General features: G+C 56.3%; 1 protein-coding gene across 2 annotated transcripts; it reads left to right on the forward strand.

Moving 5' to 3' along the window:
• Window positions 1-923: 923 nt before the first annotated feature.
• On the forward strand, window positions 924-16,253 carry PDLIM4 (PDZ and LIM domain 4). 2 transcript variants are annotated; one of them, XM_063086962.1, is made up of 7 exons: window positions 924-1,025; window positions 5,727-5,878; window positions 9,631-9,712; window positions 14,827-15,008; window positions 15,252-15,415; window positions 15,760-15,877; window positions 15,978-16,253. In XM_063086962.1, exons 1-7 carry the CDS (start codon window positions 933-935, stop codon window positions 16,180-16,182), a joined length of 996 nt encoding a protein of 331 aa, XP_062943032.1. In that variant the 5' UTR covers window positions 924-932; the 3' UTR covers window positions 16,183-16,253. The 2 variants fall into 2 exon arrangements, with proteins under 2 accessions (XP_062943032.1, XP_062943033.1); XM_063086963.1 differs by lacking the exon at window positions 15,760-15,877 and having other exon boundaries at window positions 15,978-16,139.

Raw genomic sequence — 16,253 nt, forward strand, 5'->3', positions numbered from 1 at the left:
TGAGGACCCCTCTACCCCCAGCAGAGCTCTGCACTGTTTACATCCACTGTGGCTCTTAGAGTCCAGATGAGGGGTCTCTGGCCACAGACCATCTCTGCACAGCTGCTCCTGTGCCAGAAAGCCTGGAGAAACGAAGCTCCTTGCAGAGGAAGGGAGGGGGCTGTGCAGACAAGGAGATGGCCTGGGAGAAGCTATCAGCAAGAGAAGGCCTGAGTGTCCTGGGGAAGCAAGAACACCTGGAAAGACAAAGCATCTTGCTTCTAAACTTGAGTCAGGGATCACCTCCTTCAGGCAGCCTTCCTGGCTTCCCCAAACTAATTTGGGTACCTGCCCGTTCCACCCCCATCCTTGGCGCTGCCTGCTGTTGTCCCGGGTCTGTATCTCTGGCCCAGGCCTGCTCAGGCCCGGGGTTCTGAGATCAGTGCTCTCTGTTCAGAGGGCTCCTCACACGGAGCGTTGGAGCCGCAGGTTTGCCTGCCAGGATCTTGAGGAGGTCTCTGAGCGAAGCGCGGCCCCATCCCCCATCAGGATCGTCCGCCCCCCCCCCCCCCCCCCCCCCCGGGCTGGGGCGCCGCCCCACAGAAGCGACTTCAAAGGGCCTGTGCCTGAGCTTCTGAGGCCAGGCTCAGGTCCATGGCCCGCAGATCAGAAACCCGGACAGGATCGGGGACGTCGGGGCCGTCCCAACCCGGGGGTCTCTGAGAACTGGGTGGGGGTGCCGGGCAGCAGGCTGCCGGGGCTGCCGGGCGGGTCCTCAGAGCCCCCCGAAGTGGGAGGGCCGGGCCGGCGGCAGGGCCAATCCCGGAGCGCAGGGCGCGGGGGCGGGGGCCCGGCGGAGGGGGGTCCGGGGCGGGCAGCCGGGGGCGGGGCGCGGCGTCCAGGCGGCGGCGGCGGCGGCGGCTCCTCAGTGTCCGGTCAGGCTCCGGCCCGCGATGCCCCACTCCGTGACCCTGCGCGGGCCTTCGCCCTGGGGCTTCCGCTTGGTGGGGGGCCGAGACTTCAGCGCTCCCCTCACCATCTCACGGGTGAGTCCGGCGGCCGTGGGGCAGCGGGGCGGTCCCGGATCTCAGACCTGGTTCTTGCGGTCCGCACGGGACCCAGATCCCCGACGTGTCCGAGGCGCGAACGCAGAGGGTTGGCCTGGGTGACCCGTAGAGGTGGCTTCCGGGGGGCGCAGAGCCGTTCCCGTCTCCCCCTCCCCTTCCCGCTGGGCCTGCCTGCCTAATCCCATGGAGAATCCTCCTGAGTGTTCACACACTAGCCTCCCCGCTGGCCTCATTTAGGGGGCGTCACTGTGGGCCAGGGAATGACTGCAGACGTGGCCAGGGGTCTGGACAGTTCTACGGAGGACCAGAAACTCTCCTCAGACCCAACCCTGCCTGAAGATTTGAGGCAAAATGACCGACAGCCCCCTTCTCCTATAAAGGGTCCCTGCCGTCAGAACTGGGTGACTGACCCCAGGGAGGTCTGGATCTAAGAAGAGAAAGGTCCATCCACTTCCTGCTCTGGGCTTCGGTCAATCTCTCATCTGCCACCTCAGTCACCCTAAGGGGAAGTGACCAGGGGGAATTTTCTGGGTTCCTTGACCATAAGGTTGTGAGACTCTCCTCCGCGCAAGACAACACAAGGCCGGGGACCAGGGTAGCTTCAGCCCAGTTTCTCAAGTCCAGTTCCCAGAGCCCTGCCCTGCCCCCAGTCTCAGGACAGAGGAGGAAGAAGAGAGGGCACAACTCTGAAGGGTGGCTAGTGTGAGAACAGAGGAGCAGAGTAGGGGACTTAGGCCCTGTGGAGGAGGCCTAGTCAGAGAGACGGAATCCTAGCCAGCCTTGGGGTCCCCTTTTCTGGAAGGAAGCAGAGGGGACTCAGACTCTGCCCTTGAGGGACCCCAGCCTAGTGGACAGAAGAGGAGAGAACCCAGGCCCTGTCCTTGGCCACTCCCAGTCTGGAGGGAAGCATCTGAGAGCCATCCCTTGCCCCCACACAGGCTGCTCTGGTCTTTGGGGGTCTCTGTCAGGAGAACCAAGAACAACTTTCCCCCACCCTACTGCCACCTCTTGCCATGGGGTTTGGGCCAAGCTGGCTGGACTTTCAGAGACTTCTTTCCAGTTCTTGGGAGGGGGTGGGCACCGTATGGAGCATGGAATCATGGAATCCCATTTCTGGGAGTCAGGGTGACGGGCAGGCCCAGCTGTCCTAGGAGGCTTCCCACATCTGCCCTCACAGCCAGGTCTCTGGGGCCAAGTGAGGAGGGCCTTCAACACACCCGGAGACTTTCATCTCCTGCTTCCCTGAGGGATTCCTGCTGGCATGTGTGTGTGTGAGTGTCTGTGTCTGCCTGTGTCCTCTGAGGCTTGCTGGTGGGGGCGCTAGGCCGGCCAGCAGGCCAGGCACCCTGGGCGTGAGGCCGCTGACAGGCTCAGTGGCAGCGGCTGACGGCCGCAGGCGGCAGGGAGCTGAGACATCTGTTGCCCACGCGGCCGCCTGCCCGCAGAGGAAAGGTCTCCACACGTCACAGCGGCAGCAGCAGCGGCCTTGTTTGGAGCTGATCAGGATACAGGCCCCAGGCAGGCAGACAGTCTGGGAGATGGTTTGCCAGGAAGAGCCCCCCTTGTGCCCCAAAGTCACGCGGCAGCAGTTCAGGCCCAAGGAGCCAGGATGGCTGAGCCTGGGTTTGGGTGGGATCTGGGGAGATTTACAGAGCTGGGGAGGCACAGGTCACAGCTTGCCTAGCAGGTACCTCAGGGCAGCTCTACAGGGACTGATGATAGTGGGAGTGTCCTCACCAAGGGGGCTCAAGATCCAGCCCCTCCCATGCTTCCAAGGCCTTCCACCTGAGACGCAGTAGGGAGGGGCAGCCTCATGCAGACAGGGAGGAGGCTGGCTACCTGGCAGGGCTGGGGGCTTGCAATCTCGGCCCATGAAGCATGAAGGGATCCCCAGGAACATTGGCCAGAGCTTCTTCCCCACTGACAAACTGCTGTGATTGCTGGCCTTGGCTGAGCATTCATGACGTGCCAGGCCCTACCCTAATGGGTGTTGGTACCAGCCCCCCAAGCAACCAGTTACTGGAATGAGAACCACTGTATGCCCAGCCTCAGAAACTTTACATGCCCTGATTGTCTCAGGTAGTCTTCACAACAGCCCTTAGAAGTAAGGAGTCCCTCTGACCTCAGTTATAGAGAGGGAAACTGAGACACAGAGAGGTTAAGGTAACATACCCAAAGAAGAAGAGCAAGGACAGGAATCTAGGCCTGTCTAGAGCTTGCTGTGACTGTGCAGGACGATATGGCACTGACTGTGACTGTGGCTCCCAGCGCATCACAGCAACTGGGCTGGGTGGACAGGGGCTGGGAATGCAGCTGTTACAGGTGAGGGGCCTGATTCATGCCCCAGTCTCCCACCTAACCTCACTGCTCCTGTCTCCTTTCTTCCATCTGTTTATCTTACATTCAGCAGCGAGAGGGATCGGCCTAAATTCAACTCTGTCCTATGACCTCCCTGCTTAGAATCCTCCATGGTTCTCAACCACCCAGGAGAAATGCCAGCTTCTCACCTGGGCCTCCAAGGTCCTGCAAGATCTGGTCGCTACCTTTTCTCTGACTCCATCTCTTCCACTGTCCCCTAACTAATGAGTCTCCAGCCTCACAAACCTCCTTCCACTCTCTCTCCCAGATCAGCCATTATACATGGTGGTCTTTGTACCTGGAACACTATCTCTTCCCAGGGACACTCTCTCTCCCTTCACTCCCTTTGTGCAGAAAAGCACAGTGTTTAAGAGCATAAGTTTGGATTTGGAATCACTTGGCCTGGATTGAGATCCTGATTCAGCTATTTATCAATTAAGTGTCCTTCTGTATTCTCTGGTCCTCAGTTTCCTCCTCTAGGAAATGGGCTTGCCTTGAATATTAATGAGACAATATATGTGAAGGCAGCTGGGAGAGTCACAGTTTCCTGGCCCCATGCCCTCTCTGACCAGAACTCCCCTAGCTAAATGGAGCTGGCAGCATCCCAGCCACCCCTGTTTTCAAGAACTTCCTCCGCCCACAGGGGCCTGAATGCACCCCTTGTGCTGGCTGAGTCATCCTGCAGCTAGCCACCCCCTGAGGAAGAAGACTCCTCTCCAGTGAGGGGACTGGGGCAAGGCACCCCCTCCCCCCAAGCCTCTCTTTCTTCATCTGTAAAGTAGGGCTGAGTACAGCCTCTGCCTCACTGGGGGTTGAGAGGTTGCCATGAGCTAGTTACAGGTAAAGCGCTGAGCCCAGGCCCTGGCACAGAGCAGGTATCCATGAAGGGGAGGGGGCCAGCAGAGGAGGGTGGGATGGTGCCAAGTGGGTGTCTCTCCCAGGAGGACAGGTTCGTGCAGGTGTCCTCGCCTTACAAGTGAACATTAATGGTTTTTGGTTGGCTGAGGGTGTCATCCTTCAGAAGAGGAACATTCCTTGAGGCAGTCTATTTCAGGGCAGGTCAGCTTGGGCAGTTCCCACACCAGGCCTCCAGCCAAGGTGCTGCCAGTTCCTCAGCTTTGTCCACTCACTACCGGGGAGCCTGGCTGGGCTTCCAGGAGCTCCCACTCCCACTGATAGGAATAGGGTCACTGGCGGCTCCTGAGCCACAGCTGGGCACTGGCTGGAGAGGCTGGGTAAGAATGAGGGTTCCTCAAGTCTATTTCCAATGGCTGTGTTGGGGCTGAGACGGGGTGAAGGGTGCCCTGTTGCCTGAATTTCCTTGGGTTGCTTACTCAGGCCTCTCTGTCTTTTCCCACCCCCCTCACGTGGCCTTCATCAGATGACCAGCATTGTAAGTCTCCAGATGTGAACACTGCTTGACCCTCTGGGGGTAGCTCAGAGTTCCTGTCCTGCAGGGGAAGTGGAGGTGGAATTGTGACCCTGGAATGCAGGCTGGCAGCTGGGACTGGAGGATCCTGGACTTGCCTGGGGAGGTGATGTTCAGACCTCCCATTTTAATTGTGATGAGGCATCAGCAATGTTGGGAGGCAAAGATGGTAATGGGGGCACACAGAGTACTGAGAGCCCAAAGGAGAGTCTCCCAGAAGAAATGGCCTCTAGACTGAGACCTGAAGAATGAGGAGTAGTAAGCTAGTAAATACAGTTTGGGAGTCAAAGGAAAGAATCTTCCTCTCCAGGCAGAGGCAACAGCATGTGCAAAAGTGTGGAGGTGAAAGTTATGTGGTGCCTGTGAGTAACTGGTCGACATTTAGATGGTCAGGACAGAAGGTGGGAGGGTGGAGGTGAATGTGAGTGTGTAGACAAGAGGTGAGATCAAACAGGTAGGGTTTGAATGTTTGGTCAAGGGGCTGCTATGCAGTCTGGCTGGGTAGAGCATTGTCTATGTAGGGTATTTGTGACATGTCCATGCTCTATGGATCTGCTAGCACATATGTTCCTGTGTGTCTGTGTGTCCCTTGCATGGGCACATATGCAGGCTGCAAGAGTGATATCCCACTTGTCCCAGTCCAAAGGAAGCCCCTCTCACATACTCTTACACCCCCACCAGGCCTCCAGGTGCTGGAGTTGAGGACGCTTAGAGCAGAGGCTGAAGCAAAGCCACTCAGGGACCTCAGCCAGCCTCTTGGCTTCGCCCACCTGCACATCATGCTGGCAGCAAGGCCACACTGGCCAGGTTCTGAGGTTAGAGGAGGGCTAGAGTAGATCCTTCATCAAAGCCACATAATGACTGTACCCAGCCATCTGGCTGCCTGCCCACAGGTCCATGCTGGCAGTAAGGCTGCACTGGCCGCCCTGTGCCCAGGAGACCTGATCCAGGCCATCAATGGTGAGAGCACAGAGCTCATGACTCACCTGGAGGCACAGAACCGCATCAAGGGCTGCCACGATCACCTCACACTCTCCGTGAGCAGGTATGCACAGTGCAGGTGGGGCTGGAATGATGAGGGGAGAGTGCGGGATAGGGCGGCAGTGATGGGCAGCCAGCATCCTGGGTGAGCTGGGCTTCACACAGCCTCCCTGCTTAGCCGCTGGGCACCCCATCCAGGCACAGTCCTAAGGAGTAGTGCTTTCATGGGGGCCTGGCAGGCACTGTAAAGAGCTGGGGGTAGCTTAAGAAGGGAAGAAGCCCCCTTTTAACTCAAGGCTAGAAGTACATTGGGGCACTTATGGCAGATATTTCAGGAAGCTGAAATAAGACCTTGAATAGCCTCCTGAGTATTTCAGTCCTCTCCTCTCCTCTCCCCCAAGTGACCGGCTTGATGACCATTTCAAAGCAGTTTCTTGTCCAACAGTTCGTTTAACCCTCAAACCAACTTAAAAAGGTAAAACCTAACATAGTCTCCACTTTACAGATGAGACCACTGAGGCTCAAAAAGGTTAGAGGGTGCTTAAGGGCACATAGCAAGGGAGGAGGGCGGCAAAATTTGACCTCAGATCTCTCTCACCCCTAAAGACTCCAGTCCCTCTACTTGGCTGCCTACCTCTCTTACCAGCCCCACAGCTGCCCTGCCTCAGTTGTTCCCACCATGTCCCATGCCTCTGCCCTGGTTAAATCTGGATTTGGGGGAAGCTTCCTGCCATGAACTGTGTAATGCTGTGAAGCCCATCATGAAGCCCATAAGATGGGGCTTGGGGTCACCAAGCTCTATCTGCGCCTCATAGATGGTCCTAGGATAAAAGGTCCACCTGGCTGTTCCCCAGCCCTGCTCAGATCCTGGGTTTTTAGTCAGCTCTGACAGGCCACTGGCCTAACCTGGCTGAGTGGGTTCTCCCCGCCTCCCTGCCCTGCCTTGATCCAGAGAATTCAGACATAATTGCTCAGCTCTTCCATATTCACTGCTAACAGGGACTTTCCACAATCCCCTGTGGAAGTGTGTGGGCGAACCCTCCCCAAACCACAGCACAGCTAACCATGCCCTAGAGCTGGCAGGGCAGGAGGGGATCCACTGGCTCGGAGCCATTAAACCTAGTGGGAAGGCTTCTGAGGTAGCTCCCATTTGTGCCTGGCCCATGTCCAGGTCTGGGTTGATGTCAGGACCTCTGGCTGTGCTCTCTGCACTAAGTGGGCCCAGCTGCAAGTCCAGGGCCTTGTACACTCCACTTGGCATATGGTGAGGACACCCCGGCCTAGGAGTTAAGCAGAGCTGGTCCTCATCCAGACTGAGGTCTTAGGTACCAGATGACCTCTGTGAGCCTGGGTTTCCCTTCCCATAAAAAGGGATCACATTCATCCCTCTCTCCCAGACTGAAGAATGGACTGGAGGGGGGAAATGTCAGCACTGCTCTACCCACAAGCAGCATCTGAAGCCTTCCTGCTTGGCTGGGTTCCTGGGCCCTGACTCACCTCCAGCTTTGACTCTGTATGACTGAACAAGGTCAGCCCTGGTAGTAGTAGAGTGGGGGAGGCTCACAGGGGGCCTGAGTCAAGAGATTCCCAGACAGAATTATGTCAGCGGTGGGGGGGGGGGACGAGGTCCCCCCTCCTTCCTTCCTTCCTTCCTACCTTGGCCATTTGTTCCAGACCAGCCAGGGATGGAGCCAGGCCCATCCATGTCCACTGACTTGTTCCACTCTGGGCATTTCAGCCCCCAAATCCCACCTGACCGTGGAGCAGATGAGAGCACATTCTCTACTATCACAGAACTTGGTTCCAGTCCACTCTGCACTTGAGAACGATGCCATCCTCTAGCAAGTGATTTACTCTCTGAGCCCTTAACTTCCTCAACTCCAAAATGGGGACTTTCTTTTGATCTGGGCATTGAGTGATGATGATGTACCAGGCCTGCTCAGTCATAGTGAAAACCTGAGTCCATCTTCTGCCCTCTGGCTCCAGCTCTCACACATGCATACTCTGGGGGATCAAGACATGAGGGCCACCTTGACCTTCTGGGCCAACATTTCTTCTCCTGGACATGTTTCCACCTACAAGGCCTCTGATCCTGCTCCCTATCCTATGCCTGAACCCCAGAGAGATACCCTCTCCCCAACTTTGGGCCCTATGGAGGATCAGCTTGGTAAGCTGGCTGGGGTGAGCTACTCTGTGCTCTCATGCCCAGGGCTCTACCTAGACCAGCTTCCCTGCCTGCCATCTCATATACAGAAGGCTGTAATCACCCCAGACTTCCCCACAGAATGAAAAGTTTAGTAAAGGCCCAGCTTCCTCACTAGGCCTATTTGGTCTAGAGCCCATACTTCCTGGGCATGTTCCATAGGTCCAGGACCTTCCTGGCACCAACTCCAACCCTCAGGCCACTGATGGAGTCCCTGCTGCCCATCATGTTTGGTCCTAGGTGTCCTTATACAGCCCACCCTTTGGCTGTTATTTTATTTAAAGATAGGCATGTGGAGCCACTTGCCCAGCCTGATGTAGAGGCCTGGAATGGGGGTTGACACATGACTAAGCCCTTCAATCTGATTTGATACCTTAGACCACCCCGATGGCTCTGGGTACTTTCTGCCCTCTGGCCCTCAGACCTCAGGCTTGTACTGCTCTTTTGGGCAGAACTTCAGGGAAGTAAAAGTCGAGATAGCCATACGAGGTGTTTCAGGTTTATCCCAGCAGAGTTGTGGGTTGGTGGAGGCCATAGTTAGAGCTGTGAGTTAGGGCAATCATTGGGAGCCTGGCTGAGGGGCTAGAGACAGAGGCCATAGGATGGTGTTGCCCTGGGATAGCAGAGCTTTGATGCCAAGGGCCCCCAAAGGCTATGGAGTAGAGGGGTAGCTTTCAAGGGGCTAAGGAATGGGCAGAGGTGAGAAAGTGCAAAGTGAGTTTGGACTACAGGTATAGACACATTATTAAAACCTTTAGCTGAGAAGGGGAAAGAGGCAGGGTTGAGCTGCTAGGCCAGTGGTAAGACTTCAAGAAGGCCCAGGAGGCCTGTTGGGAAGGGTTGGGGGACATTCTTCCCTTTGGTCTAACCAGCCTCACTTCACACCCACCTGCCAGTCCAGGGCCCATGCTCCCTACTGGCCTGTCTTTTCACAGGCTACTGAGTGGTGCAGGGCTGGGCCCCTGGCCCGTAGCCTGCCTGCCCTGCTTATAGCAGGTTTATGATGTTTTTCTCCCTCCTGAGTGGTGTTTGGCTTTTGGTTTCTATGGTGAAGCAGGAATTTCCTAATGGCCTGTTTCCCATCTGGGCTGGGCAGACATCGGTGATGACTCTGCTGACAGCAGCAGCAAGAGAGGAGGCGCACCCCTCAGAGCCTCCATTCTGCCTCCCCCAAGCCAATGGACGCCTGACCCCAGGCCCCACCAGAGGCTATGGATAGCCAAGGGATGAGTGGATGGGCTCCCAGCTGTGATCAGTTGTGAGGCCTGGCTTGCCCTGCTGTGAGCTGGGCCTCTTTGAGCTGAGCTTCTGTAGGCCACAGGGAGGGTGGATGAGTGGAGAAGCTGCAGGGGTCCTGCTGCAACCTCTCCAGGAACCTGGCTGGAGAGGGATGGGGCCTGGTGAGGAAAGGAGCACACAGCCCTGCTCCAGGCTAGAGTTGTGACTCCTTTCCACACAGTCACCATTGTGGTATAGGGAAAGTGCTGGGATGGTGGCTTTCTCCCTGCAGAGCTCCAGGCCTAGTCCTAGATGGCTCTGGGCCCAGCCCCTCTTGGTGCTGGTTCATGGGCATGGTAGGCAGACATATCTGACCATCCCAATTCCTGCCACAGGCCCGAGGCCAGGAGCTGGCCCATTGCCCCTGATGACAGCAAGGCTCAGGCACACAGGATCCACATCGACCCTGAGGCCCAGGTATGTATATACATCTCCTTACCTGGCTGAATGATAGCCCAGATTCTTATCTCGCCAGGCTTGGTCCACTTGTTCACCTGCACTGGGTGTCCTCACCGTGGCTCTCAGATGCCCAGGACAGAGACTGAAACAGAAGATTTCTCTGGGCCATGCCTATACCCAATCCTGTGTTTCCTGGAATGATGAGCACCTGCTGGGGGCTCTGTCTCTACTCCAGTCAGTCCTGGATTCTGGACAAATGGGCCTATGATAGGCAGGGGCTGGGCTAGGCCTTGGTTCAGGGTTATTATCCACCCAGCTGGAGTTCACTGTGGTGCTTAGTGATGCCAGATGAGGAAGAAGTCACCAGGCTTGGTGGGGGTTTAGGGGGTGGCAACCTCAGGCTGTGGAGTGACCTCAGTCTATGGGACACTCCTCTGTCTCATCCTAACCCTATCAAAGGCTGAAGCTCTCTCCTGGCCATCCTGTGATTGCACCTAGCAGATCTCAGGCTGCAGGCCTGTCTGCTCAGTCACCTTTCTGTGTATGACAGGAGTCATGTCTATGGTCCTGCCTCAAGGACAGTGAGGGGGCCAGGCAGTTCTAAGGCCTAGTTTTGCCATGGGCATGAAGAGTAGCCAAGAGGGCAAGATATCTCTGGGCCACAGAACCAGCTCAGTGTCTCTAGGCCACAGAGTTTGGGCAAGGTGGAGACTGTGCTGGTCTGTGATGGAGCCAGAACTATGGGACCCTGAATGTGGGCCCATGGCTTCCTGAGCCTACTTTCACCCACTCTCTCTACATGGAAGGAAAGGATCAGAGCAGGGAGATGAGGCTTCACTGAATCAGAGAGAAGGATCTGCCCTGGCTCCTCCCTCACCATCTACCCAAGTTCCCATCTTGCTCTAACATTTGTTCCCTACCCTACCTTGGCCTACATCCCTGAGGCCAGATGCTTACCACATGCCAGGGAGTTCCCATTCTGGCAGGGGAGAGGCCCTTAAAAGTTCTGGGATAGGGGCAGCCAGGGGCCAAAGGAGCCCAGAGTAGGCACATGAACCAGCCAAGAGGTGAGAGAGGGCTTCCTGGAGGGGTATCCAAGCCAAGACCTGGAGGCCTAGGAAGAATAAGGCAGGCAAATAGGCGTGGGGAGAGGAAGTGTGCTCAGGAAGCACATACAAAGGCTCAGAGCTGACACTGTGCACCACAGGTTCAGAGAACAGAAGGGTCCAGGGGAAGGGAGAGCGAGGTGAGAGGAGTAGAAGGGCAGAGGCCAAGGATGGGGTGGTGGGGCAGGGCCACAGAGAGACTCTTGGTTTCCTTTGTCGAGCATCTCAGATGTTCTTGCAGGTATTAATGCCACTTCTGTGTCTCAGAAGCTTGCTCTGTTGGCCCCATTGACCTGAGGCCCTAGGGGCGTGGGCAAGAGGAGGCCAGGTTTGACCTGGGCCAGGCAGAAGGGAGCAGCATAGTGCAGGCCCCCAGCTCATGTGTATGCCCAGCTTCCCTCAGAGGTGGCAGTGCCAGGATAGACAGGACGGGGGCCCTGAGCTTTGGAATTTGAAGCTCAGCTGCGTTCAGTCCTCCAGGAGAGGCTCAGGGCCAGTGGGCCTGGGGCACTGGGGGCTGTAGAGCCACTCCCCTGCCCCTACGCTTATCCTCACTGACTCCCTCGAAGTCAGTGAGGCTGCCAGTGGCCTCGAAGACCAGGCTGGAGAGGGAGGGATTTTCCACAAGCAACAGGGTAGCCCCTCAGCTGCTGCCCCCCTTTTGTACTTAAAAGGTCATGGGCTCCATGGGTGGTGACAAAAACACCCCACCCCGCCCCTGCAGGGCCGTGTCCTGGCTAACACAGACACAGGGCCCATTGTCCCTACCTGCTCCCACCCTCTGCCTGCGGGAGGTGCGGGGGTGGGGTAGCGATCCATTGGAGGAGGAGGAAACCACAGCTGGCCATAGGACTAGCACAAGGTGCCTCTGGCATGCATCTCCAAGTGGGATGGGACAGAGCCAACTGGAGCTGCAGGGCCACCTCCCTGTGGGGTCATATGAGACCCCCCTCCTCTCCTGTCTTATGTGGGAACACAGGAGGCACATGGCCCAGCCCGGGGTAGAGGAAGAGTGGTGGTAAGGAAAGGTTTCCTGGAGGGGGTGGCATTTAAGCTGAGAACCAGGTGATGGGTAGAAGCAAGCCAGGTGGAATAGACAGTCCTTACACACTCAGCCTATCCTCCAAACAGAAGAGTGCTGGAACTTAGCCTCTGAGAGATGCCACCTGCTTATCTGGACTCAGCACCTGCCTCCATCCAAGTTGAGTGCCCCAAAATCTTACTTTAGTCATGTGGGGGCTGATGAGCAAGCAGGTAGTTACCCCCATTCTGCTGAAAAACCCACTGAGGCTACAACCATCTCAGCAGCAGAGGGGAGGAGCATATGGTACGAGGTACACAGAGAGGGGAAATCCAGGGATGGGGGCTCAGGAATTCCCATGATACCATGACAGCCGTTCATCCAGTGGGCATTTGCTGTGTGCCAGGCACTATGCTAAGCACCTGGTAAGCAATTGTCTTATTTCATCCCCACAAGGAACTTACGATATAGAGACCATCACATTCCCAGTTCACAGATGAAGAAACTGAGGTTCAGAGAGGTGAAATGACTTGCCCAGTTAGTGAATGACAGAGCTGGAACCTGAACCAAAACTGACATCACCACGTGTGTCCTAACCATGAAGTTCAGACCTAGAGAGGCTACTGAATGGGTGGCCATGGGATAGATCTGATGGCCCTACAGTAGATTCCCACATCCTGCTGGGTTAGCATGAATGAGGGTCTCCTTCCTCCCAGTCCCTGGTCCTCTGACTCTCACTCCCCCTTCCCACTGAAGCCTCCTCCTGGAGGCCCAGCCCCACCTCCACCGACCACAGCCCATCTGGTCTCCATTAGAAGCCAGCCCTGCTTGCCTGCCTGCCCGACAGACACATGTGTGAGAGTGCTCAGGTTTCTCAGGGGCTTTTGTTGGGCCGAGGGGTTCTTCCTGCTGCTGTTGCCTTCATAGGGGCCCACCTGGGCAGCAAGACCATCCCCTTTGTCTGTTGGGGTAGGGGAAATGAGGGGGCCCACTTGACTGCTGGCCTGCCCATTCTCCAAGCTTCCACCTGCAGAAAGCAGGGGCAGTCAGGGCAGGGCCCTGCAGGTATGACTGTGTCCCAGTGCTACAGACTGCCTGAGTCCAAGCCTGGCTCTTTCCCACAAGGGTAGGCATCCTTTTCTCCCCACCCAGTCTCCCTGTTCACGCCTTAGAACAGAGAGGAGATTTGCATGTTGCCTCCCAGCTTGAGGCTGAGACCCATCACATGGCCTGGACTCAGGCCTCACCCTAAAGTCAGGCTGCTCTGGCCGCCAGCCCAGTCTCAGCCTTGGAGCCACCATGGCCATCCCCAATGTGACTAGTGGTGGCTCCAAGTACAGTACAGTCATGCACCACATAACAACGTTTTGGTCAACGACAGACCACATATATGACAGTGGTCCCATAAGATTATAAAGAAGCTGAAAGATTCCTATTGCCTACTGACACTGTAGCCATCATAAGGTCTTTTTTTTTTTTTTTTCTTTTTCTTTTTTCTTTCATCATAAGGTCCTAGCAAAATGAATTACTCATGTGTTTGTGGTGATGCTGGTGTAAACAAACCTACTGCAGAGTGTGTTGAGGAGTGCCTAGCTTACCCATAGGGTGACCCTCCCAAAGGTAGCTCAGACCTTTAAGATAGAAAGCCTAGAATTTGACACATTAGGTCTGACCCCAAGTGATGGTTGTTGTCTACTTTAGAATTCTTGTATTTTTAAATGATTCCCACCCATCCCCATAGCAAATAATAGTTAATAACAGTTAGCTAACATTAACTGGGTGCTTGCTGAGTGCCAGGCACAATCCTTACCTGTAATTTAATTTTCATAACTTTGTGGGGGTGGTATTCTTTTTGGGTGATGGTGGATTATTATAATTCCCATTTAACAGATGAGGAAAGTGAGGCCTGGAGAGACTTAGTAACGTAAATAGAGGGCCCACTCTCATGCAACTTGTAGCCAGTGTAGATAATAGGAAAATTCATTGCTGGTCCCTTTCATAATACATTTTCATACAATGATGAAATCATGTAATGATGCATTTCTCAGAATGTAGCCCCATCATAAAGCTAAGTGTGACCGTGTATGTAAACATGTATATGTGATTAAGTATGTGCAGGTGGACTGGCTGGTGCTTGTGTATGCTTTCAAACTTACTTGTGAGAATGTGTACACCCCTGTTTACATTGCTGTGGGTGTGCTTGTTGTGTGCCTGCAATCTGGGGGCAGCACAGTTCTGGACTCGGCAGGGACAGAGACACCCAGTCCCCACTCAGACCCACACTCTCAGAGATACTTCCATCTCTTCATGGGCTGAGAGGACATGTTCAGGGCACTTCTCCCCAAATGTTTCAGGCATGGGCACATGGCTGGCCATGGGGAAGTGAGGCAAGGAACCTTGAGTCCTGGCCCAGCCTCTGCCCCTCATCTGGTATGCCTACAGAAGGCTACCCATTTCCTGTAGGTCTAGGACACAGGAACTGGGGGCACAGGTGCAAGCCCAGAAGGGGCTAACCTCATGTCAGCAATTGAGGACCCTTCTCTGGCTACAGGACAGGAGTTACCTTTTTGTGTTCCCATGGGCCCACAGTACCCAGCATGGACAATTCTGGCAGAGGGGAAGTCTCTGCACCGGGACCACCTCTGCCAGGAAGCCACACATTCTTCTGTAGCCATGCTGCCCTTAAAAGGCTTTTGGGGATGAGCCTGCCCCAACATGATCCCTTATGAGTGCTGGTGGTCAGAACCACCAGAGTACTCACAAGCCCAGGTTGAGTCACAGGCACTCAGGTTTTTGTGTCTGACTTTCCACAGGCATTTCTCATTTCTGCAGGGGCTGAACCAGGCCTATGGCTCATGTCTTCCCCCATAGACTTCTTTCCTGGCTGGGCACCAGAGCAGAGGTAGCCAGCCAGCATCCACCAAGGAGTGGCATAGCAGGGTGGAGGTGGGGTGGACAAGGAATGGCCAGAGGGTCTCCCAGTGCCTTAGTCCTGTCTCTCATAGGATGGCAGTCCAGTGACCAGCAGGCGATCCTCAGCCACCGGTATTGGGCCAGAAGATGGCAAATCAGGCCTGGGATCTTCGTATGGGCATCCACCTCGCCTTCCAGTCCCTTACAATGGCAGCAGCAATGAGGCCACTCTGCCAGCCCATATGAGCACCCTGCACGTGTCTCCACCCCCCAGGTAGTACAGAGACGTGGCCTTTGAAGCCACACCCAGATCCTGTCTTAATCCCTGATCCCTCAGATCTCACCAAGTCCCATCCTGACCCCCGACACTTGATCCTTGCCTCTCACCTGGTTGCATTCTGACTCATAAAGCCTTACCAATAAGTAATAAATAAATAGCCTCACCAGACCCCAGAGCTGGCAGAGTGAAGGCTGGAACTGCAACCCCGTCCCCTCTCCATCTCTCTCTCCCTCCCAGCGCTGACCCAGCCAGAGGCCTCCCGTGGAGCCGGGACTGCAGAGTTGACCTGGGCTCGGAGGTGTACAGGATGCTACGAGAGCCAGCCGAGCCAGCTGCCGCGGAGCCCAAGCAGTCAGGCTCTTTCCGCTACTTGCAGGGCATGCTAGAGGCCGGTGAGGGCGGTAAGACTCCCTCCACCTTCCTCATCTGCCTCCCTGCTCCCTGCGGTGCGGTGCCTGGAACCGCCCCCGCCCCCGCAACTTGCCACGCCTCTAGCGACCCCATGTCCAGCCTCCCAGCCATCTGCCCCTCCTCGGTCTCCACGGCCCGTTCCCACACCCTCCCTGCGCCCGCGAGTTCTGATTCCCATTCCACCGCTCTGTCGCTGCCCCTCTCCCCACGCCCGCCAAACCCCTCCCTAGTCTTGGTGCCGATGGCTCTGGAAGCGGGGCCCGACACAACACCCTGAAGAAATGGATTTCTGACCTCCGCACGGGGCTCATGCCACCTGCGCTCCGGGTTTCAGGGGAGCGGCCTGGGCCCAGCGGCCCCCGGAACCTCAAACCCACGGCCGGCAAGCTGGGCGCTCCGCTGAGTGGCCTGCAGGGGCTGCCCGAGTGCACGCGCTGTGGCCACGGGATCGTGTGAGTACCCGCCCCGCCCCGCCCACCTCCTAGGGCCCTGGATGGGCCCGCGCATCCATTCGTCACCCGACGACGCTGTCTTTTCCCGTTCCCCCATCAGGGGCACCATCGTCAAGGCCCGCGACAAGCTCTACCACCCCGAGTGCTTCATGTGCAGCGACTGCGGCCTGAACCTCAAGCAGCGCGGTTACTTCTTTCTGGATGAGCGGCTCTACTGCGAGAACCACGCCAAGGCTCGCGTCAAGCCGCCCGAGGGCTACGACGTGGTGGCAGTGTACCCCAACTCCAAGGTGGAACTCGTCTGAGCCGGAACCTCCCGTCCCTGCCCCTGCTTCTTTTAATGTCCCCGCGCGGCCCGTGTAAATATGTGTTTCTG

This window comes from Cynocephalus volans, chromosome 2 (genome assembly GCF_027409185.1).
Source record: "Cynocephalus volans isolate mCynVol1 chromosome 2, mCynVol1.pri, whole genome shotgun sequence".
NCBI lineage: Eukaryota > Metazoa > Chordata > Mammalia > Dermoptera > Cynocephalidae > Cynocephalus > Cynocephalus volans.